The sequence below is a fragment of the Enoplosus armatus genome, chromosome 7 (assembly GCF_043641665.1).
Source record: "Enoplosus armatus isolate fEnoArm2 chromosome 7, fEnoArm2.hap1, whole genome shotgun sequence".
Taxonomy (NCBI): domain Eukaryota; kingdom Metazoa; phylum Chordata; class Actinopteri; order Centrarchiformes; family Enoplosidae; genus Enoplosus; species Enoplosus armatus.
The window spans coordinates 8,404,842-8,427,104 of record NC_092186.1 but is presented as its reverse complement, the minus strand read 5'-3'; the positions used below and the strand labels follow the sequence as shown (position 1 = coordinate 8,427,104).

The window sequence follows — 22,263 nt, the reverse complement described above, 5'->3', positions numbered from 1 at the left end:
ATTCAGTTTCTATATCTCTTTCAGTCACAGATAAAGCTTATATTTTAGCACCCTTTCAGCTTCTCCTCTGGTTATCCCCTGATCAGAGAGCACAGCCTCCGTCACATGTGTTGCTTCTAACTGTGCACGACAGCATGAAACATTTGATGTAATTTATTACACACCACTGGCCCCATGTTGCATCAGGTTCACATCTTCTAAGTTGGGAGGAAAAGGGGTCCACTGGATCATCCTAAGTCTCTCTGGCCTCCAGGTTGGGAGTTGGACGCAGGGCCTCTTAGCTCCACTTTGTAATCACTTTGTTACGGAGACTATTTGATCAGATTACACTTTATTTTCAGATTCCTCTGAACATCCCGAGCATACTCCACATAAATGGTAAAAACACACATGAATACATTGAAGTGTTTTATTTCAGTTCCCAATAAAATACTTTCAATGCTCTATATGGAGGCAAAACGCCTTAAAATTCAATAGTCTCTACATCGTGTGACCTTAATCGTTGTTTAGTCTGTCTGATAAGTTTTATGATACACGCATTTTAGATTTTCAGCAAAAATATTAATAAACCTCTTCACAGACTTCAATTCTTAAGTGTGCTTTATGAAATACTGAGCACAACAGACACAGACTTCAGTGAACAAAACAATCAAAACAAAACTAGAGAAAGACAATTCTTATATTGATATAGAAAATATACTGTACGTTTTTGAGAGTATTTTTTGTAAGACTTTTTTGGGTTTTTTTGACAAGGCAAAATACATCAGGAGAAACGACATCCACGTCAACCTCATGTTAACTGACTGCAAGTGGTTTTGTGAGTCCAGAGGAAATGTGAGCGGCATGATGAGGTCACTGAAGGTTGGATTAGTGTGAAGTATATATACAGATATACATTTAGAGTCAAAACACTATTACGAACATCTAAAAGAAGACAGGTGGACACTAAAATCACGAACCCCTGTGCATCAGCACCTCTCCACTGTACTAAAAGTCCACTGTGAACAGAAACAATCCGGTCTTAGTGTTCATACAAATGCTACATTTCAAAGCATTGTCAAACAACTTTACATTTCACAACTTTTAAATATTGATTTGATTTTTTTCTGCACAGTTTTACCATCATAGAGTTGATTAAGGCCACGCAGTTTAAGTACACGGTTTGCATATTGCTTGTAGTTACTGTAGCTAATTCATAAAAAACAACCAGTTAATGCTGCTCCGTACTGAGGACACCGTGTGGTGTGGAGGAAATGTCCATTAGTAAATGTCTGGCAGCTGGCTGTATTTCCTGTCCCAGTATCCAGCAGAAAAGAGCCAGTCCTGGGAGTTGTTGTGGGGGTTTTGGCCCTGCTGAAACCACCTGAAAGCACAGCGGAGACACATTCATTCAGTTTGAGCTGCTGTCAAACATGACACCAGTTAGAAGACCACAACTCAAACACATCGGAGAAAGCGAGTAAGGAGGTTCAGGCATGCGTCACCACAAGGTTATGGGTTATTTACATGGGAGTTGTTTTGGTAGTTGGACTAAAATTAACTTTCTTTTATCTTTGCTGCATAAAAGCGAGGAGGGAAATAATCTGTGGGAGAGGACCCCTGTGGTTTTTGGGTGATTCCATCAAGTGCTGGGAAGCAGAGCTGTCATGCTGGTGGAAACGGAGAGCAGATTAATCTCATCGTTTCCAAACAGTGATTCTATCATCAGTGATTCTCACACGGCTACAGAGATGAAATTTAAATCTAGAGAACAAGAAGCGTCTGGAAAACACGGAGATTGCAAAGTCACATGATCACACATTTCAGGCACATCAATCAAACAGCGAGCAGCTCTGACCTTGGGCCCAGGGCAGGACTCCTTAACATCAAAGTGAGGATGTGACAGAAAAACAAGACAGATGAAGATGAAAAGGAGATTTAGCTGGAGCATTTCAAAGCAACAAAGTATGAAACAGTATAGTGAGATGATACAATTGCAGCATTAAAGACAGAAACAGTCTGCAACAATGAAAAATGCATATGAAATAAATTTAAATTACATCACTTTAATTGTTAATTGAATTGTGAAATGAAACAGAGGATAGTCTGAGCTGACTGGTTTGACGTTTTGGGAAATACATTTATTTGTTTTCTTGCTGAGAGTTAGATGAGAAGATTGATACCACTCTTAATGCCTGTACAGTAAATGTGAAGCTATCATGAGCTGTCAGTTAGTTTAGCTTAGCATAAAGACTGGAAACGGGGCAACGGCTAGCCTGACCCTGTTCAAAGGTACACAATCTCAGTAATTAACTTGTTATATCTTGTTGCCAGTCCTTATGCTAAGCTAAGCTAACCAGCGTACCGACATGAGAGTGGTTATCAAACTTCTCATCTAACTTTCTTTGACCTAGTCCTTTAAAGACAGAAACTAGACTGATGAATGCCCGTTCATCTCAGCAAATTAAACAGAGGATATTCTGAATTGACACTTTATCAATATTAAATATCAATTATTGCCATTTTATGCACACTGATGAAGGCCATTGTCTTAATATTGGTTGGTCCTTTCAGTAACAAAGATGAAAACTTGCATACATTAGCTGATTACATGAAAGCCTGTTGAGCGAAGCAGTTAACAGACTAAATAAACACTTTGAGATGCTGTTCCACTAAAAAGCTCACCTCGTCTTCCACTCTTCATCAGATTTGGAGCGGTTTTTGCGGACAGCTCTCTGTTTTTCCTCAAGCCTTTTCTTCTCCTCGCTGGCGAGGTCTGTTTGAACAATAACATTGTACAGTTTCAGATTGCAGTGAGAGATTTCTTTACTTTCAGTTCCAGTATGTTACCAACAATCGTTACCGATGTCACCGTTCTCCATGGCTCGTATGTCTGGCCTCAGCCTGCAGTCAGTCTGAGGGATGGCTCCCTCCATCTCCTTATGCAGCTCGTTTAGTTGCATCGCAAAGGACGTGAAGCTGTACATCTGCAATTAAAGACAGAACTGTATATTAGGACATTACAAATGCAAAACACATCCTGATTTTGAGGCTCTAATGAAAGCTTGTAGTCTACATGAATCAGTCAGACCTGGGCAGAGTTGGCCGGTCTGGGTGCGATTCTCCACAGCAGCTGGCTGCCAGGAATCATCTCCACAGTGTCTGCAGCTGGAGAGGGAACCTCCTCCTGACCCTCACTGCAACCCTGAACACCAGCACAGGTGGCAAACAGAAATAATGCTGCACTCAAATGTTCTCTGCAAGATGTGTTATTACCGTGTTTTACAATCTTTTTATTTGTGATTCCGTGCTGTTCAGTATGAGTTCATACCGCTTTGCTGCCTTTTTTCTCCGCTGCCCCTTTCTTGTCGTTCTTCTTATGCGCTTCGAAGGCAGCGGCGTCAACAACATACAGGCACTCTGTCCACTTCCCATAGAGAGCACACAGCTTCTTTTTGCTGTGGAAAACACACACCGACACACACACACATCCTGAGGAACAAACTCTAGATGATGATTTCGGTCAGTTTTAGCTTCAGAGCTTCAACAGATTCAAACTTTCTGGTGCATCAGTTAAGATGGCTGACAAAAGCTCCAGAACATCTAAATAAGCACTTTCATGTGTGGCTTCACGCTGGTAAATTTCTCGAAAATTTCAGCCAAATAAAATATTCCCAATTAGACGTCAAGCTGAGTTTCCTCATCTCTCTGCTACTTATCAGCCTCTCCGGCTGCCACAGAACTTCTCTCAGAGTCATTTTGTGTGTTTGTAGTCTCTGTTGTGTTAGAAACGGCTTGACCTCCATTTTTGATTGAACCATCTGCTCTCCTTTGTTTTGTTTGTTTGTTTGTTTTTTTACTTTGTCTGCTTCAGTGACATGTTAGCTGCCTTCTTACACAGTCTTTTAACTTTCATTTTGCACTGAAGTCCATGCCTTTCAACAGCTGGTTTTGATGGCAATTAATTATTAACTATGTGAACTGTCAATTGATAATTTGCATGATGATTTGATTCTGTAATGGCTTCTGGTGTCACACTTAAAGTTAGAAATGTGGTCAGGGGAGTGACTCTAGCCAAACTACTTCACTTTGTAGCTCCTGATTTACAAATGAAGCTTATTTAAACAGCTTAATGAATCATACTTGTCCTAAAATATGGGAGCATGAAGGAATATGTTTCAGAAGTCATCCGCCAGTTCAGTTAGTTGTATGATACTGACTGTCCTCCCAACTAATACTGAGGAAAACGCGTCCTTTCTGATACTCATGGTGTCCTATGGAGCTGTATGTGGCAATATGCAAAACGTGTCTACAGCAATGAATAATCCAGTGTGTCCACTATTTCCCTCAGCATACGAGAGAAGAATAATAAGTCTTCGTACCAAAAGTAATTTAAAAAAAGATTGAAATGACTTTTCTGATTATCATGCATCAGTGTGAGCCGTACCTTTTATCCAGAATATACCCTTCAACCTTGTGCAGTTCTTTGCCAAAAAGGCCACATGGTTTGAAATTCAAGCAGCACCTTTCACCAGTTCTGGGTGGGAAAAAAAGAGAAAAACTGCATATTATCCTCTCACTCCCTGAGTCATACTTCCTCATCTGCTCTTTCCATTTTCCTCCTTGTAGACCAAACTTCCTCAAAATATCAGACGTGTTCTACGTGATAGATATCCACAACTTTAATCTTAATAAATAAGCCTAGTGTCCAAAACATATGTGCAAACATTATACTTACATTATACTTATTGACAGTAGAAGTTATTGTCCTCTTACCTGTGGTTGATCACCTCCACATTTCCATACTGCTCAATCCACAGCTGGCCCACAATGATGTTGTGAACACAACATGTAGGATTTGTCCATGTGTAGGCTTCATTGTACCTGCAGATGAAACATGACTTAAAGGGGACTTCCATTGATTTTACACATCAAAGTGTGTTTACAGGTGTTGGAGAGTGAAAAATGAGTATAAAGCCTTTTGTGAGTCCAGAGGGAGCTGAGCAAAGTCTGATAAATCCCCTCGAGTGATGTCACCTGAGTCAGCATCAGTTGGGGCTGAAGACAAATGAAAACAATCTGGAGGTGCGGAGTTAGAGAGAAGTGAGTGTACCGGACCTCTGTCGCCCGCTCCTCGTCTCTGCTTGAGGCTAACGGCTCGAGGCTACATTAGCAGCTACTAGCATAACACACCTGCATCTGCAGTGGTCGAGTTGCATTGTGGGTAATGGAGGCACCAAGTTTTGACAAGGAATAAGAATGTGTGGAATAAAAGAGATGATATTTTTTTTTTTACTGTTATAAGAATGCAATGCTGTGGTCTACAGACCACAGAGACTTTATGTTTTTTGTGCAAACAGTGTCACAGCTCTAGTCAATCAGTTTTATTTGACTTTTGAAGAAGGTGAGTTATAAGCTTATAAGAAAAAACAATGCCATTAATAGGCTTTTAATCAGCTAGAAATTCTTACTTGGGCAGCTCCAGCGTGATGACGCCTTTGGGCTCCGCTTCCACACTCTTGCCCCAGAACTTGAGTTTGGGGTAGATGGATCCATGAAACACAAAGTCTTCCTTCAGGCCCTCAGCGTGGAAGGCGCTGACTGGAGGGTGGTGGCTCACCTGCTCCGATATGAGCCTGAATCCCAGATCCTCTCTGGGAGAAGCGGGGAGACAGCAAGCATCACAGTTCAGTAATGTATTTAGTATATAATCAGTGTTGAATGTGTGCTGTATCATCCCACTTACCTGACCAGTTCATAGGTTTCTCCCAGCAGAGGGTTGAAGGGTTTACCGGTTCGCTCCCACTGGGAGGCCACAGCGGACACCGCAAACGCAGCCACACACTGCCAACAGCAGATAAACACTCTCTAAATCATACACGCTAAACACTCAAAAGCAAAATCCAGTTACAATATGGCTGCATAGCAAAAGCAATAAAAGTAATTTGCAGGATGTTACAGAGTGTACTACCTTCATTCTCTCAATAGAGTCTGAGGACATGTTGGCCTGGTGGATGAGGTAAGTATGCTCCATGTACTCTGTCAGACGCTGCAAGAAGCTGAGCGGCTCGTTGAAAATCACTGGCATTGTAATTTTGGAGAGCTCCTGAAAAAGACATGAAGAGGAGGTCGAAGGACCTGGTTTCATTACAGAGAGAAAATAAAGTCTCTTCACACAGCAATCCTTTGAAAGTGTGATATTCATGTTGAGGGTTGAAAAGGCCCAAGGGGATATTGGCCTTCAAACATCCTGTACTAGTGCACATATGTCCTTTCTATGGCGCATTGGACAAAAGTGTCAAAGTGCCAAATGAATAAATGTAAATATAATATAGTGTTGTACTGCATCCTTCTCTGGTGCAAAAAGAAACAAAGCATTAGGAATGTTATGTTAAAATATTCGATTAATAAGAATAATAGGATTTTGACATTCCATAGGAGGATTACGGTGCCTGAACTCTTTCATGGCCTAATCTGAAAGTACAGAGACGTCCACAGTAATCCTCCACACGCCGCTCAGCACATTACGTCTATATTTTCTGGGAACAAGGCTATGAGTCTACAGCCATGCTAGCGGCTCTGTGAGGCTACCAACTCCTGAGGGAAACATCTGGCTCTTTAGCGGCTAAATGCTCCACTATGTTCACCAGCTAGTCGCTAACTGTGCTGAGTACAGTGGGTTTTTAGAGCTTTTTCTCTGAAAACGATGCCATGAGAGCCGTGAGAGTGAAACCAAAACAGTAAAGTTGTGGGTCGAACAGCTAAACACTGAGCTGAAACTCACTAGAAAGCCCCATGAAGCTGAGGAAAGCTGCAGATTCAGTTGATAATTCTCAGTAGGTTCATCACTGCGTCATCACGTTGTCATTATTATACAAACATCAATTATAGCCGCTTTAAGTTTAGCGTGTTTGCATGCTAGCATTTGCTTATTTGCACTAAACACGACTAAAAGTACTAAAGTACAACCGAAGCTGATGCCATTCATTTTGCAGGGATTTGGTCATAAACCAAAGTGGTGGACAAATTAAAATTTTGACTTGGCGATGGCGCTGGATAAAAAGTCAGCGGATCACCAAAGTTATTACAATTAATCCTTAAGGGGGGCATGAATGTCTGTATCAAATGTCATGGCAATCCATCCCATAATTGTTGAGATATTTCAGTCTGGTCTAAAGTGGTGGTCCGGCCAATACAAACCATATACGAACAGTATTCTCACCATCCCAATGCAGTTCCTCAGGATACTCCAAATACTGAAGTCATTTCTTGAAAACATTGGTGCAGGTAAACTGGTCCTAAAATAACACACACACACATTAACACACAGTTGTATTACTTCCATAAGGTTTGTATGATGCATTAACTTTGACTCTGTGCTAGCGCTTTAAAAATAAACTTACAAAGGCACTTTTCATTAGAGTAAATGTACCAGACATATAATCGCTGCAGGCGTCATTTCTTATTCAAGTGAATATGGTCAACAAAGGCCTGTAATGTATTGTGTGACATACTGGAACAAAGCCCAGAGAGACAATCAACACCAGTATCAGAGGTGGTCAGCATCCTCGGTATCATCCATCAGCAGCACTTATATCCTAGTATGTAAGTCTAGCAGATACAACACACCAGCCAGGTCAAACTATCTTAGAAGTTTGGAGTTTGGATAATACACTTAAAATCACAAGAATATAGCATATAAGCCATGTAAATAATAACACGAGGGATTCATATAATAATTACATTTAAAATCCTTCCAAACAGTCTGAACTGCACTCCAAAGCTGCCTGGAGGGATTAGCCAACATGGGATCATGCTGCAGACTGATTATTGCACTGAACTGAGACCTTATCAATATTTAACAGCTCCATCACAGAGCTCAGCGCTTTCAATACAACTCTTTATTTTTCCTTTACCAGGCTGGACTCTAAATTATTCACACTATGAAGACGAAAGACCGGAGGAAGGACATGAAAAAGGAAAAACAAAGATCGTGGAGAAAAACAGAGCGCTCAGAGCAGGTTGGGAAGTGTAACAGCCCGACACTAAAGTCTAGGAGACTGTACAGAAAGAGAAACATTGCAACAACAACGGAGTGATATGAGGAGGTGGGCCCTTTGTTGAGTTTGTTCATCTCTTGATGAGAGGTGGATAAAAGCACAGGGGGTCAGCAGCCCATTTATGAAGCTGTGGGGGCTTACAGCACCGCTGACCTATGCTTTGCGATCCCATTGAGCTGAGCCTCGTCCTTGTCGCCATGGTGATCGTCCTGCAACATGCTGGTGGGGCTACCGCATGGGCTGCTTAACATGACAGAGCCTTCGTCCTCCTCTTCGTCGTCTTCAAAGGAATGACTGGCCACCGTTTCAAAGCCGCTCAGGGAGAGCTCCGAGTCCGATTCTGACGGAGGTGGACACACAAAATGTTTTTAAAATCTGATTCAACATTTTAAAAAAAGAGCTGTTCAAATATTATTATGTAATTATAATTATTAATTATTAAAAGAGGGATAAAATAAAAGTAACTTTATCCAGTACCTGTGGATATCTTTTATAGCCTGATAATAAAGTGTCCACACATGCATGACGGCAATTAGAGCTAGATCGATAAATCATGTCGGCCGATAAATAACAAGGAATTGCAGTGCAAAGAAATGCCAAAGAAATGTCTGCGATAATGTAGAAACAGTGTCGTCATTACATAGTTTGTTCACCAGAGAGCAGTGACAAGTTTGTGTATGTAATATGTATATTGACCAAACAAAATATATATAATATAAACATATTATAATTTTTTTTTAAATAAAAAATTCAGCATCCCGTTTTATTACTATTATTATATATTATAATACTGTATAAAAGACAATAACAAATTAGTCACTGAACAAAAACATTCCATATTCGTTCCATATTCATTAAAGTAGAAGACAGAAAAATAAAACAAAGTGGAATTTTTCTCACTTCTACTTTTAGATTTGTTTTCAAAATGTACGTCGATTCTATTTATTTATTTACGTATATTCATATTACATACGTATTATTTTTCTTCTCATGTTATGCTTATAATTTTATTGATTGTGGACTGCTATAAACATCAGGAAGAAAACATCTATAACATATTCACAATAAAAAAAATTCACAATCATGCTCTGCAACAATGAATGCAGATCTATGAAATATAGATATATTTCATTTCTTTTTTATTCCGCCTTGATGTGTTAACGTCCCTTCATCTGTAGAACTGAGTGACATGAGCTGTCAAGACGTTAGCATCAAATTAGATGACAGGGTTTGTTGTTACAGATGAAGTTTAGATATAAAGTACTAAAAACAAGTACAAACATATGTAAAATCATCTCTTTTGTAGCCATTTTGAAAAAGGCCCTTTGCAGGTACACCATGCAGGTTTGCTCACACCAAAAACACTCATGTGAAAAGGCTTCAAGTTATTTCAACACAACCAGGCAACAGTTGCGCTCACGTCACGCTTGATGAGCGGCAAACATACCAAAGACATTCACCGGCAGGTAAAAGTATTCCAGTGTCCTAAAGGTGAATGACAGAGCAGCGAGCGTGAGCGGTGAGCTTGTCACAGAATCTCCTGCATCTCCCGAGCTTGTTTGATAACTTGTCAACTCACCAGACACGGCGTCGTGGAACTCATCCTCGCTGAGGGCACTCCGCGGCGAAGATCCCTTGACGACGGATTGCTCAAGTTCGTGGTGCTCCGTGGCGAGCGTCTGCAGCGCCTCAGAGAGGATCTTATTCTTCTCCACCTCCTGCTCCAATTTCAGACTGCGCACCTGAGCCCGCCACACACACACACACACACACACACAAACAAAAACAAAGAGATTAATCACTCACAGAAACATAAACCAACATGAATTCTATCAGCCACACTTGATAACTGAAGACAAACATGTTTTCGTGGCTACCAACATTTAATTCTGACACGTGCGTGACTATCAGACCAGCTGTGATGGCAGTGGGTCTGCAAATAAACAGCCTGCTGACTGACAGACCTTCCTCTCTGCACTATCCTCTCATTATCAGACCCACAGAGAGAGAGAGAGAGAGCGAGAGAGAAAGAGAGAGAGAGACACACAGGGGGAGCTGAGAGGGACGAGCCATGTTTATCTGTAATGGAGGACAGCTGCCTTGACGCGGCTGTCTCAAATGGCCTGCACGGAGAACACGATTCCCGAGGAGGAGAGAGGATCAAATGACGGGTAATGGACTCAGATATAAACCACCAGGCAAACCTCCCTTTTACACAAGACATCAGTGTTGATGCTATGAAGATGTGCTCATTTTTCAGCTGCAACTTTCTGAAAATCTTACTTCACTGTTTCCACTGGCAGTCCGATAATACGTAAGAGACCACAAAAGAGGCAGAGCTTTACTTTGGGCTGTCAGAGAAACACAATTGATGGTAAACTATCATCCGCGAGATGGTAACCAGGACCAGAGCGGGCAAGGTGAAGTGGGCAGGAAGTGCTGTATAATGACAGACTACAGATCACTAGCCATGGTTGCAACAGACTGAACTTTTAAGAGGAAAATCCCGCTGCTTGACCCCCTACACAGGTGGCGCTAAAGTGCAAACCGGCGCCGCAGGAGCTGGAAGTGATTCAGTATCTTTCCTTCACATGGGGGGGACCCCGCTGCTTCATTCAGACTGCATACCATTATGTGCAGACTGAGATATACAGTACAGGTTTGAGTTGTTCCTATTGAGGCCTATTCATGGCGAGAGCTCAGAGATCCTATGAGCCTTTTATCGTGCGCCCTGCCTCTGCGGATCACGGTTCAAAAGGCTGCACAGCTGAGCGATCAAGGCCCGGCCCAGGTGTAAACCCCGAAAGCACTGGACTGCCTGTTAAACTGAGATTCACCTGCGAATAGTTTCTGACAGCCTCAGGGCGCACTAGCAGTGCTGTCCCTTTGACAATTCAACTATCTTGTTTGTGAGATGAAGCTGTGTGTGTGAGCAGGAAACATATCAGAAGTGAGACTGACTGGTGCCAATACCTACTGATTTTAACCACGCAGGCTTTTGGAATTTAGTCATGTCCTCCATGTTAGGACGCAGATTTTTTTGCCTGAGATCCAGAAGGTGACAGCGGTCAGACAGGCAGAACGGCACGTATAGAAGGACTGAATCTGTGCATTGTCACGTGAAGGTGAACACGCCTTGATTTACATATGCAAGGACTCAAGTGTGCATTCATCACTGCATTCAAAGCGGCAGCACTACTACGTATCAGGCTGAACAATCAGCCGGGAGCAGACAGTGACTAATTCTCATTCTGATGAGGCGTTCAGATGGAAGTCCGGCTCAGAAAGTGCTGCAATTGAACCACAACTGTTTTCAGGCCATTACGCAAAATAAAAAACTCACTAAAAGTCACTTGTGTCGCAGCCTACAAAACTGAGACAGGGAATTAGGATGATGCCCTACCCTGTGCACTGTATGCATCATCAGTGCACATTGTTTTATATTCAGCTGCAGCACTTATTCAGACAATTTTGAGTGAGTCCGCCCGTCACACACACTGTCTCCCTACATTTCCTGCTTGTTGATACATTTCTACATCTTTGGGTTTACCTCAATCCCATCTTCTTCATAAACCTAACCATGTACACTTACTCACACAAAAGAACTTGCTTACTGTCAGAGATATTGTCATATTGGGGTAAAATGGATGTATTAGGCCATCCTACGCATAGATGAGCAGGACTGATTCATGGCAGCTTTAGCTTGTTAGCCATGCTAGCTGCATGTCGCCCCATCTGTTCACCAGTTTGGTCCAGACTGAAAAATCTCCACAACTATTGGATGAATTTCCATGAAATTCTGCACAGACGTTCATCCGTCCGTGAAATTTTGTACGTGACGAGAATGTGATGAAATATCTTAAATTTGTCAGGTATTTCATTTCACAACACAACGACACAAATGTCATGTACTGTGACAGAGGATTTCATGTATATTTGCCTGCTAATGGAATTTCACTACTTAATGCCTGAGAGCATTTCCAAATTCAGTATGCATCTGGATCCCAATGAGCTTTAAGTTGTCAAGCAATTCCTGACTTCATGCACATCGTCGAGCCACACAGACCCTCACAACTGGAAATGGATCTTATTATGTGAATCACCACGTAAACACTATGTTTAGTCAAGTGCTACATAAATAGTTTTACATTATTACAGAATTGATGTACAGGGTTGGCACTTGTGAGCTATAAGAGGGGCCATGTATTATTTTTTTCCTGCGGGGATGTAATCTATCCACTGAATCCTTCCATTATAATCAAACCCATTGAATCACACACAAAGAAAACCCGTCTGACAGCTTATAATCACTGGACTCCACCGAGCTGCTTTCATAAGGACGTGTGAATTGTGCCGCCGCTTGCTGATGAAACACGTTTTGTTTTTACATCTTATTCTTAAAAAACCCCAAAAAACATCACCATATGTCTGAGGGTTACAGACCTCAGACAGGCAGTAGGGATCCTGTTGATTACAGTATTTATAGTTTTTAAAAGGGTCAGTTCACTCAAATCACAAAGAAATAGATTTTCTCACGCAGCCCTCGTGGTCTCTACAGAACTCAACATTTACCTACATTTTATTGGGTTGGCATCTTGAACATCTCCAAATATCGGTACATAAAACCACAAACAAACAATGTAATTTAGTAAAATGCTGATAATCAACGGTATAATAGACAAAAACCTGACTGCTAGCTGCTAACAGGCATTAAAACAAAAACACAAATCTGTCCCGGTGGACGCTGACACTCACCCCTTCCTGTCTGGAGAAGAAGCTGAGACAGACACTGAGACTGGAACTGGTCTCGCTGGACAACTCGCAGATGTCTTGCATTTTCTGCAGTATGGGGGACGGAAACCCTGAGGGGACAAACACATCAATGAGGGACACAAAGTCATGACCGAAATTAAAAAGTCAAACAAGCTGCTCAAAAAGCAGAAGACGCTCTCAGAAAAGCAACAAACAACAAGCACAACAAACCTCTAATGACAGAAACAGATGGTGCCGACTCTTAATTATGAGGATTTCCAGACATTAATCCGTCAATACTGTGCATTTAAATCTGCTTGATGATGCTTGTAATTTTAATCATAAGGCTTTCATTTCCACTCTTGAATTTCATAGTTCATATCTGTGAGGTTACTCATCTGTTAAATATAATACAATATATGGAACATAATTGACAATAAAATAACAGGTTTTACTGTCTGCCAGCCCGTCATCTTTCAGCAGGGACAGGAAAGCTGCCACCTCCTCTTCCAGTTTTTTCTGGTTGGCCTCCGCTGCCTGGTTTCAGAGAGACGAGAGGAGACTGCAAATGAACAAAAGCGGTGCGGGGTGGGAGGACCGGGGGGCTTTGTAGTTCGGCGAAAACACTACAAGACATTATGCTGACATGCTAATTATGGATATTATTTGTTTATAGCCACCTGTAGTGAGTCTGTTAGCTCCCCGAGTGACATCACTTCCTCCTCCTCCTCGCTGCCCTGCTCTTGGGAGCAGTAGTGTGTGCTATAAGCTGAATGCTCCTCCAGTGCGTCCAGCCATGCCTGGAGGAAAATGACAGATTTCTATTTGGTTTGTCATGAAAATTGAACACGCAAGTAATTTAGTCCTCTTTTATTGGTCAAATACCCTTTTAGACGTGACTTGCAAGTCAAAAAGGAAGCTTAGTATGAAGATTACGACAGCACAATTGCCATAATCACACCAAATACTTCTTTAATGAAAAATTAAAACCAGAATGAGTCCTAACAGATTTAAGCTGATAACACACAAAACAAAAAAACTAATTTGATACGTTCTCTCCATGATATGTATTTCTTTTTTATGTTAGCCACAGTCACTTTGTTGGGTGTTCCTTCTTTACAGGAACTACAGCTCCTGTAGATACTAGCTAGCATTATTCCCACAAGTGTCTAATGTTTGAATGTAGTCATTATCATCATAGTGTGTCTTCGGCTTATTAACAGACATGAAACCAGTTGCAGAGCATGGTTGGCATCACGTCACCAAAACATCCGGCAGCTAGCTGCTCCAGTAGAAACCTAAAAGTTATCTACATATTAAAATTTCATTGCTGTTATCTCTAAAGTAGTCACAGTAACTTGAGTTAATAATAATAACATTAATTCTTATCAACAAACATTAACAAGCTAGCTGTCTAGCATAGTAGCTAATGCTAAATGTACTCGAACAAGATTGAGCAACATTTCATGATCTTTTCAGTCCCTCTGTCAGCGAGCGGTGAGGCAACAGAGTAAAGAGATGGAGCCTGATTGGTTCTCCTGTCTAGAACCAAGTTTGAGAATGACTTTGGAGCTTAAGCCCCCCCCCCCCTTTTTTTCCCAAATTTTTGGGCCATTAAAACATAAAAGCAAAAGTAGACCTATACAAAATGTTAATAATTTGGAGGTAACTAAACGATCTTTTAGAAGAGCGTTTGAGGAGGAATTGAACGTACTTTTCTTGTTGCCTCTGGGTCGTTTTTAGGTGATACTTTGAAGTGATGCACACTGTCATCGAAGCACTTGAGGGTAAAAAAGCAGCTATCTTTGGCTCTGATCTGGAAATGAGAAAACATCAAAAACATTGCCTTGTGCAAAAGTTGTACTCGCACAAATTCAACACAGTGGTCAAAAAAAAAGGAAGAAAAAAAAGGAGTGTAATTATAAAATGTGGGCTTACCAAACAGTTAGCATGTGTGAGGGACTTGCAGCCTTGCCTTCTGATATTGGCAGCTCCATCCGACCTTCATACAGGAGAAAAAGAGGTGATCATTTCTTGAGGTCTTTTCTTTGGCAGGATGCAATCTTATTTTTTTTTGACATTTTCAATGGCGTTTTAGGAGAGAGAATCCTTCCATTTTCTAACCTGTCACCTCCAGAACCTTTCTAATCAAAAGTGTGCAGTACTTCCTTTCATGTCAGATGCAAGGAGCACAGCCAAGGTGAGAGATGGCACCTACTGTTTTGAGTACCAGGATAAAACCCCATCTTGAAGGATGACCCAGTAGGAGCGCCAGCCAAAAAATCTGGAGCTCTGCAGGGTGACGCACAAGACAAGAATCAGCGGCTTGATTTTCAGTGATTTCTATTATTGTTCAGTCTTTTCTGATTTGAATGGTGGCTGAGAGTGAGAGCACAGCACCGTGACAAAACACAGCAAATTGGAAACACATTCACGAATTTGATGACACTCATGCTGCCTTTAGAAACACATTTCAAAGAGCCATGTATGGGTTTGTTCACTGACTGATTAGCTCAGCAGGAAGTGAGAATTAAGTCAGTTTTTAGGTCTGCCCAATGCTGCGGTCATGTAATTCAGAAGCAGCCGTAATTGCCAGTTTTTGACTTTCAAATAGCACTCTGTCGAGGCAGAGTAGGGGTTTCTGTCACAACTTCCCCTACTTCCAAAGTGCAAGGAGAAAAAGTCTGAAGAGGTCAAAACTCCTGAGACACTTTTGGTATATAGAACTATTTACTACAAGTGTCGCTGGAGTTTTGACCCTTTCAAATAGCACTCCACAGCTGTGGATTAATAAACATTTGGTGTGCTAGTGAATATTTCTCGCATCAGGACGTTGTTTGTTGGACCGACTCAAAATAAACAACAGCGGCCGCGTTCATTGTTTCACCCAGTGGCTCATTGATGTGTTTTAGGACAACAAATCTCTACAACAGCTCTCCATCAATGTATGTTAATTAGCCTGCAGTAGCTCAGTGAGGCCTGTAGTATCTGTTGATGTGACACCCTCATTGTGCTGCCTGCCAATCATGTTGCAGGTCATTGACTCATCATCATCCCAATGTTTATTGAAGCAGTAAACTAATCAATGCCCAAACCCAATTCACTGTGTAGTGATTCACTCCCCACTGAACTAGGTTTTGAGACCACTTTCAGCTTTTATATACGCTCTTTGGTTTCAATGACAAGAACAAGAACAAGATCAAGGCTTCTGGGCTGATTTTTACAGTTATTTTTCAAAATAAAAGCATAGTTTCTTCTGAAAGACTCATGAGAGCCTGTGAGAGTCCGTCAGAGTTTTATCCTCCATACTTTGGACAAAATAATTAAAACAACACGCACATGCACATTATTCAATGTCTTAAATAACAATCATCTTAATTAAAAACACACTGACTGTCAATCAGCCATACTGTACAACAAATAAAAAAAACATGCAAAGACAGGGGTAATGTGTAAAATGTTGGCATGTATCTTGTAGAGTAGCACTGACAGATAAACTTCGTAGGGCTAAATCAGCTGTAGCCCATTTTTTAATGCAATGGAGATGCATTAAAGACAAAACTTCATTTATTTAAATGTTAAAGTTTTGTGCATTTAACTGTAAGACAAAATGCCCAACTGAAACCTTGTTTCACTAAACATAGCGCAACATGTTTGTGTTTGCTTGAGTTCTCTAAATGCAACACGTGAGTTGTTGTGTTGACTATAGTTTCTCCATTCGCCTGTGTTTTCTCAACCTGTACTGGATAGGGTTTTCTCAGCCACCACAGACAATAACTATACAATAACAGTAACAATAATAACTTTACCTTCCAGAGGAGACCCTCGTACTTCTTGACATGGTGGGTCATACCCTGACAAGCGACACAGATGAGAAACATGAAGAAAGTAAAAAACACATCAAAGAACAGCAAAGTAACTTCAAGAAGCCGACTATCAGCTGAGCACTCACTCGATGAACGTTGCCCTCAAGGATCTGCTTCATTGCTGAATCACTGGCCAGGTCAAACACTGTCTGGCCTGTCAGTTATGGACACATGAGACAAGTGGGTACAACGGAGCAAACGCACACAGAGGGAAAAAAAGGCAGCTTGATTGAACGATATTTACAGGCTAGTGACAACTGTTATATATATCAAAGAGCCATTTACAGCTGAACCCGCCCCAGCTTGTGCCTCTCATGTAATCATAATTTTTGCTTTTTTTTGCAATAATAATCACACTCGAGTCAAAGAAATAACCACAGAAATTGGCAAAAATAAGCAGAGGTTTTCTGCAGACATGATAGCTGCTTACACAGTCAGTTGCTATTTTTGTTTGGGTGAAGGAATAGAGACAGACCCTGTGAAATTAGCTAAAATTGTCTTTCACTCAACACCAGAAGGAATATCTTTTGGTGCAAGCAGCAGTCTCAAAGAAATGTGGAGATGTATAGTTTGTTAAAAGATAAGTCTGGTGTGGTTAGATTTGACAATTTTCATATTGTCAAATAGAAGTGAAACGACAGATTGGGGATGATGTTTGGGGGTTTAGCTGGACCCAGTCTTGTTCTGTTAATGCCAGGCATCAACTCATCCAAGGCATTATTGTTCAAAAACTAAACTGCACAGAATCTTTCCTACCATTTCCTCTCGATGTGATAGATGTAAATCTCTCTGACACACTGTTTCTAAAAACTGTATAAACACAAAGTCTCCATGCAAAGCACTATTATGTGTGGGATGGTAATCGCAAAGAAGGTTTTTAAGGCTCTAGAAGTCAGATACTGTGCCTCAGTTTAAGACCTGGTTAACTGAGCTCACTGCTAAAGTACATATGGAGAAATTTCAATATGGCATGATGGACAACCTTTAATACATTTTCTGATATATATATACCAGCCATTTTTGGATCACCTTGATCAGCACAGAGCTGAACCTGACCAGCAACAAAACCCATGATGCAGCAGCGTAATTCATTATTTTCTTTAAATATGTTTCTTTGTTTTCTCATACGCGTCTCTGTTTTCTATAATGTTCTATGGAAACTCCCAATAAAAATATTATCTAAAAAGTAATTTGTGATGACTTAGGGGTCATCTTACCCTTCTTGTTCTTGATGTTGAAGCTGGCTCCACTTTTGAGCAGCTTCAGGGCACACTGCTTCTGGCCTCGGTAGGCTGCAGAGTGCAACGGAGTGTTGCCCAGCAGATCTGTGCAGTTCATGTCTGGAGGCTTTTTCCTGCTGAGCTGCAGCAAACACACAAAAAACAGATGGGTTGTCTGGGCCCAGATGTCCTGCAGGTCTTTCTTATTTTGCTGGGTCATGACTCTTTGATTTTGCACTCTGTGTACAAGAGCTGGAAATGCTTTTCAAAACTTAACGGCCAGCGTTCATTTTGTGTGTTTGATGACTCTTTTGGCACCTATTGTATTTTTTTCCAAATGATGTTTTCATTGACAACTGTCAACATAGAGACGCAAGGGCACAGTCGACTTGTACTTGTCTGCACTTGTTAAAATGTCAAGATAATTGAGAGTGTAACTGTCAGTTCATGTACAAAAAAGCATGCTATCAGCATGCTAACATGCTGATGTTTAGCAGGTACAATCTTTACCATGTTCTCCATTTTAGCTTAGCTTGTTAGCATGCAACCCTTGGCTAATTATCACTAAACACAAAGTTCAGCTGAGGTTGATGGTTGTACATTAAAAAAAAAAAAAGTTCAGTCAGTTCATCCGGGACGGGAACATGAACATGTGAACCGAATTTAATAGCAATCGAACCAATAGTTGTCAAAATGTTTCACTTAAAACCAATAATGTCAACCTCATGGTGGCACTAAAAATAAAGTCAAGGGATCACAAAAGTCATTAGGATTCATCCTCTGGGAATTATGAATGTCTGTGTGAAATTTCATAGCAATCCATCCGACACACAAAAAACACACTTTTTTCCCACTGCCCTAACTAAAGAAATGATCTGAGGACATTCAACACTGTTATTGGTCAAAATGTAATATTAAAGTAAATGTTTCGTATGTTTGGGAGATCAGGTATCAGCATCTGGCACTAACCAGCTTAGTTAGAGTTGAAAGGTCTCCTTCTCGTGCGGCTTCCAAAAGTTCCTCCTCCAGTTTCCTCTCCTCTGTCCTCTCTGCCGCTGGTATCAGTAAGATGGGATTTACAAGAAAAAATGTAGGGTGCTTTTATAATCTATACATCATATAAACAACTTGTATGAATGAATATTAAAAAATCAAACATGGAGATCATTTCCGTGAAATCTCTTAGATGAGAACGTGTCTCTCTCACCTTCTAACATGCTTCTGATCTCTGCATTTTGAGTGACATCTTTGGGAATCTGTGCTGTCCCATTGATGACAGTAGCACATGCATCATAGTGCAGCAGCAGCATGACAACCTCCTGATCAATACGTGATTGATTGATTGATTGATTGATTGATTGACTGAATGGATGAATAAATGCATGCACAAAAATATACTCTCAACAAAGAAGTGTAGAAAGAAACTTCTACAGCATCGAGGTACCTTTCTTCCTGTGAAGGCGGCTTTGTGCAGCGGCGTATCTCCAATATTATTGGGCAAGTTAACATCCGCCCCGGCCTGCAGGGTGTAACAACACACACACACACACACACACACACACACACCCGTGTTAGCCATGCAGTTATTCAAAATCTAAAGCAAACCTAAAAACTTGTTTTTAAAGAAAGAAACCCTACCTTCAGTAATTCCTCCACTACATCTTTGTGCCCAAAGTAACAGGCCAAGTGAAGAGGCGTCCATCCCATGTTGGACTTTTTCTTACCTGAGAAAACAGTACATCCTGTGTTACACCACACACTGCGACTGACATCACTCCCATGCGTTACTCACATACCTTTGCAGTTTATGTTGATCTGTGTCTCTTCCCTTATCTTGGACATGAGGAGCCTCTGTATCCCCGGCAGATCTCCGTTCCGGGCGTATCGCAGGAACTGCTCCTCTGGCTCCAGCTCCTCCATGGACCCCTGCAGAGGAGAACGCAGGAGAGAAACGACGACAGCATAAAAAGATGCTTTTTAATTCTCTGACTCAACTGTTATTAAAAAAAAAAGATGCTTTCAGAAGGACACGTGCATCTCGTCTTTGAAAAGAAATCCAGTAGCTATAGGAGGCTTATGCTCATGAAAACTGTAGAACCTGTAGATTTATGTTATGATTTATGTTTTTCAACATTTGAGTACTTTGTCAGAAACCTTACAAGCAAAACACTTATGCAAAAGAAAAATAGATATGTGTATCCCAGTAAAAGTGTTTTAATATACTACTTTCGTGAGGCTGTATCGCGTTCAATGCTAACATCAGCATTCTAACATGCTCACAATAACAATGCTAGCATAATGATTGTAAGCACGTACGATGTTTACCGTGTTCGCCATCTTATTTAATCTCAGTTCTCCAAACCCAAAAAGAAGTAACCCTGATGACATCACTGTGACAGCATCAGGGTTATTATTTTTCAGCACTCTCTGAGGCGAGTAAACCGAACTTGATGTGTTAAATCAGAGGAGTGCACCTTTAAAGTGACTCATCAAACCTCCAGAGTTCAGCCTGGAGAAGCAGTCTCGGTTCATATTGCCTAATAAGTCATCGTCGCTCATTGTTTAGGACACGTGAGGAGAAAGTCACATGAGTCTGTTATGTCAGACAGGGAGGAAAAAGCAACTGTCATAGGGGAGAAGAAGGAAATCAGAAAGTAGCAGTCACCAGACCAGCCTTACAGGAAGTAAACATGTCCTCCCTTTCCCCTTTATACAAGTCCACATGACGTTTTATATTTGCAGTCTCACTGTTGGTATGCGCAGACAACAAAGGGAAAGCTTGCTTTAAGCAATGTTATGGCATGTTACATGGCAATGGAGACGGATCACTGAACGTCATCGACAAGAGATAACAAATCAGACTTCTGCAAAGCGTTGACAATAAAAGCCTCAACTGGCACTGAAACCGGTTTACCTGGGACTGGAAAGCATGTGACACTAACGGTTATCCAGCCCGTCTTTCCTCTGTACGCTTCCGCCTCTGGGAAACACCTTCAAATTTCCCTCTATAAACTGCAACTATATTTTGTGACAGCATAATCAGGACACACGGAAATATTCTACTCTTTCCGCTTAATTTATTGGGCAGCTGTACCAATTACTTTTCAGATTAAGATTTTATATTAAAAACACACAATAATCTTATAAAATACAACACATTGTTGAAGATTAAACTAGTGGTTTCAGCCTTTTTGGCTTGTGACCTCTTACAGTAGAGCAGTGTGTTAGCAGCTACACCAAAGAGAGAGGCCCCCTTTAAACTTCCCAGATGGTTTCATTTAAATAACTGTTGAAGGCCCAAAGAGGTCAAATAATCCAGTATGTCACTAAATTTGAGAAAAGTAAAAAAAAAAAAAAAAACTTCTTTCCTCTCCTATTAATCATCTCAGATGTATCTTGTGACCCTTTAAAGGGGGCGTGGCCTATAATTTGGTAACCACTGGACTAAACCACTGGATATAAAGAGGTTAAAACTACTTTTATCAGCATCAGTATTAACAATCTATTCATGTAATATATAATAATAATATATTAATCACAGGGGCAGAATGAGTATTTTTACTTTGGATACTTTGCTGATAATACTTCTGTACTTTTACTTAAGAAGGACTTTGAATGCAAGTATTTTTACATTAATGTGCTGGCACTTTTAGTAAAGGATCTGCGTATTTCTTCCACTGCTACTGTCTTGTAACTTTTACATTTGCTTTTCCAGATTCCACAACACAAGAATGAACATACTCGTAAAAGTCTGGGAACATTAACCTTTATGAATAAACAAACAAACAAACAAACAAAAACAAAAAAATCAAATAAAAAATCTCTTGTCCAGCTCAAATCTTCCCATTCGTAGACTAAATGTGTGCAAATTCAGTCTGAAGTGATGCCAGGTTTCTGCCTAAAGCAGCTGCGGCCAGGTGACATGAAACAGGCAGATGTGTCATTAGAGGAAGACATCAGCAGGCTACTGAGCACAGATCAGAGGATAAACAGCGAGCCAGACACTTACTGCTTCAGATAGTCCGGTCCCGAGAAGTCAGGTCCAGGGTGTCCCGGCGCAGCTGCTCTCACACGGGCCCTCTGTGGGGCTGCATGTGACGTTTTAAGCCCCTCTGAGCCGTTTCCTGCTGCTCTACTGCAGCACAGACAGCACGGCGCATAAAGACACACGCATCACACTGTCACTCACACACACACAAACACACACACACACACACATACACACATACACACACATATACCGGGTTCAATTGACAAGCTTACCGATGGCGAAATATAACGGTCACTGTTTCATCCTCTCTCTGTCACACACACACACAAACACACACGCCTCTGTTTTCTGTTTACACCGACATCAGCTGATCTTCGCAGAGCGGAACTCGCCCA

The 22,263-nt window shown here is 41.1% G+C and overlaps 1 protein-coding gene across 1 annotated transcript; it reads right to left on the bottom strand.

Moving 5' to 3' along the window:
- Positions 1 to 329: 329 nt before the first annotated feature.
- osbpl1a (oxysterol binding protein-like 1A) lies at positions 330 to 22,010 on the bottom strand. The gene is made up of 28 exons (XM_070908252.1): positions 21,887 to 22,010; positions 19,674 to 19,803; positions 19,516 to 19,601; positions 19,322 to 19,396; positions 19,085 to 19,196; positions 18,847 to 18,932; positions 17,875 to 18,019; positions 16,744 to 16,811; positions 16,601 to 16,645; positions 15,010 to 15,083; positions 14,730 to 14,793; positions 14,506 to 14,607; positions 13,472 to 13,591; positions 13,247 to 13,328; positions 12,795 to 12,901; positions 9,619 to 9,781; positions 8,193 to 8,379; positions 7,202 to 7,277; positions 5,951 to 6,085; positions 5,726 to 5,823; positions 5,451 to 5,633; positions 4,756 to 4,863; positions 4,427 to 4,516; positions 3,311 to 3,437; positions 3,071 to 3,184; positions 2,843 to 2,966; positions 2,665 to 2,755; positions 330 to 1,363 (listed from the first exon to the last, which is right to left on the bottom strand). The coding sequence occupies exons 2-28, from the start codon at positions 19,795 to 19,797 to the stop codon at positions 1,261 to 1,263; spliced, it is 2,889 nt and encodes a 962-aa protein (XP_070764353.1). The 5' UTR covers positions 19,798 to 19,803; positions 21,887 to 22,010; the 3' UTR covers positions 330 to 1,260.
- Between the last annotated feature and the right edge of the window lie 253 nt (positions 22,011 to 22,263).

Coding starts and splice junctions, on each gene's coding strand:
- osbpl1a (XM_070908252.1), bottom strand. CDS start 19,797: ATGGAGGAGCTGGAGCCAGAGGAGCAGTTCCTGCGATACGCCCGGAAC. Junction 18,933..19,084: donor GATCAGAAGCATGTTAGAAG/GTGAGAGAGACA, acceptor TACTGATACCAG/CGGCAGAGAGGACAGAGGAG. Junction 5,824..5,950: donor ACTCTATTGAGAGAATGAAG/GTAGTACACTCT, acceptor TGCTGTTGGCAG/TGTGTGGCTGCGTTTGCGGT.